Source organism: Caenorhabditis briggsae, assembly GCF_000004555.2.
Source record: "Caenorhabditis briggsae complete genome, chrI, whole genome shotgun sequence".
NCBI lineage: Eukaryota > Metazoa > Nematoda > Chromadorea > Rhabditida > Rhabditidae > Caenorhabditis > Caenorhabditis briggsae.
In genome coordinates this window covers 8368096-8369280 of record NC_013489.2, presented here as the reverse complement: position 1 = coordinate 8369280, position 1185 = coordinate 8368096, and the positions used below count along the sequence as shown (strand labels likewise).

At 41.4% G+C, this 1185-nt stretch overlaps 1 protein-coding gene across 1 annotated transcript; it reads right to left on the bottom strand.

Annotated features, from left to right (window-relative positions):
* Positions 1-1028: 1028 nt before the first annotated feature.
* Positions 1029-1049, bottom strand: CBG25303 (the record flags this gene model as incomplete). The annotated part of the gene is made up of 1 exon (XM_045238501.1): positions 1029-1049. One exon carries the CDS (start codon positions 1047-1049, stop codon positions 1029-1031), a length of 21 nt encoding a protein of 6 aa, XP_045099264.1.
* Positions 1050-1185: the final 136 nt, after the last annotated feature.

Genomic DNA, 1185 nt, shown 5'->3' with positions numbered 1-1185 from the left:
GAATTCCATCACTATTGCAAAATAAGCCACTATCAGTGTGTCTTTTCGAAAAATGTGTTTTTTAACTCGTCGAGAAAATTTCGAAAATTTATCGAAATCGTGTCGAGAGGATACACTGGTCACTAGTTTTCTTTGAGTCGAAAAATATCGGATTATGTTATTTTCGCAGCTTTTAAATTTTTTAAAGTAAAGCTCACCTGAGAATAGCTTGAAATAGTCACTCTCATGACGTGTTTCCTATTACAGATCACTATGAAGTCAAGTGTTGGATGAGAGAAGGCGTCGGACCACGCGGACATTCCAATAGAAGCGACACCCTCAGCCAAACCCCGGTTTAGGATAGAAGTAAGAAACCGACACTCAACTACGAAGACTTCAAAATACGAGTGTATTGAGGAACAATCTGAGATCAAGCCAGGAGACGAAAAAATATAACATCATATCTAAATACTGTAATCTATTTTTGTTTTTTTATTCCCCTCATTTGTTGTATCTCCCAATTTTCTCAAAAAATGTTTATTTTAGCAAATGTTTTAATCAAGTGCGATGAAAGCGAACAACGAGAGGGGGAGGGGGCTATCGGCTGAATATCCTACATTCGCGCATCAACTACCCTACACATCCCCTACAGTTGTGCAGCAATGTCGCAACAGATGTGCAGTCTACTAACATCTCTTGCGTAAATGCTGCACATCTTCTGCGCGTTTATGCCGAGATCTGCCTGCAACTCTAATTTTTTCGGAAAACAAATATAGAAGTGTTAGGAGGTGCTTGGATCGAATATGACGATTCCTTTCCGCATCCGTGTAGAACTAATGTCACCGCAGCTGAGCCTTGTCCATTCACGGGTCCATGTCCTTGGCTTTTTCCCTTGACTTGCTTCTCGACTGGACATCCCTGGATAAACTCCTGGCTGAGTTCTTGTCACGCTGACTGGAGATTGGTTCCCTGGTTAAGCTGAGTTTTCCTGACTGTTTGCTTTCGTATTTGGCACAACTTGTGAATCTTTTTTTACTTCTTTTGCATTATCATCTTATCAACCATATCATTCAAGAGAGCACACCAACTGGGAGAAAAATAAAAAGTGGTAGGAACCATCTGATAGGAAAAATGGGCATAGTCGCGAGCGGAGCCTAATTTGCCACCCTGGCACGGTTTTGCCGCACGGTTTCTTTCACTATTCCG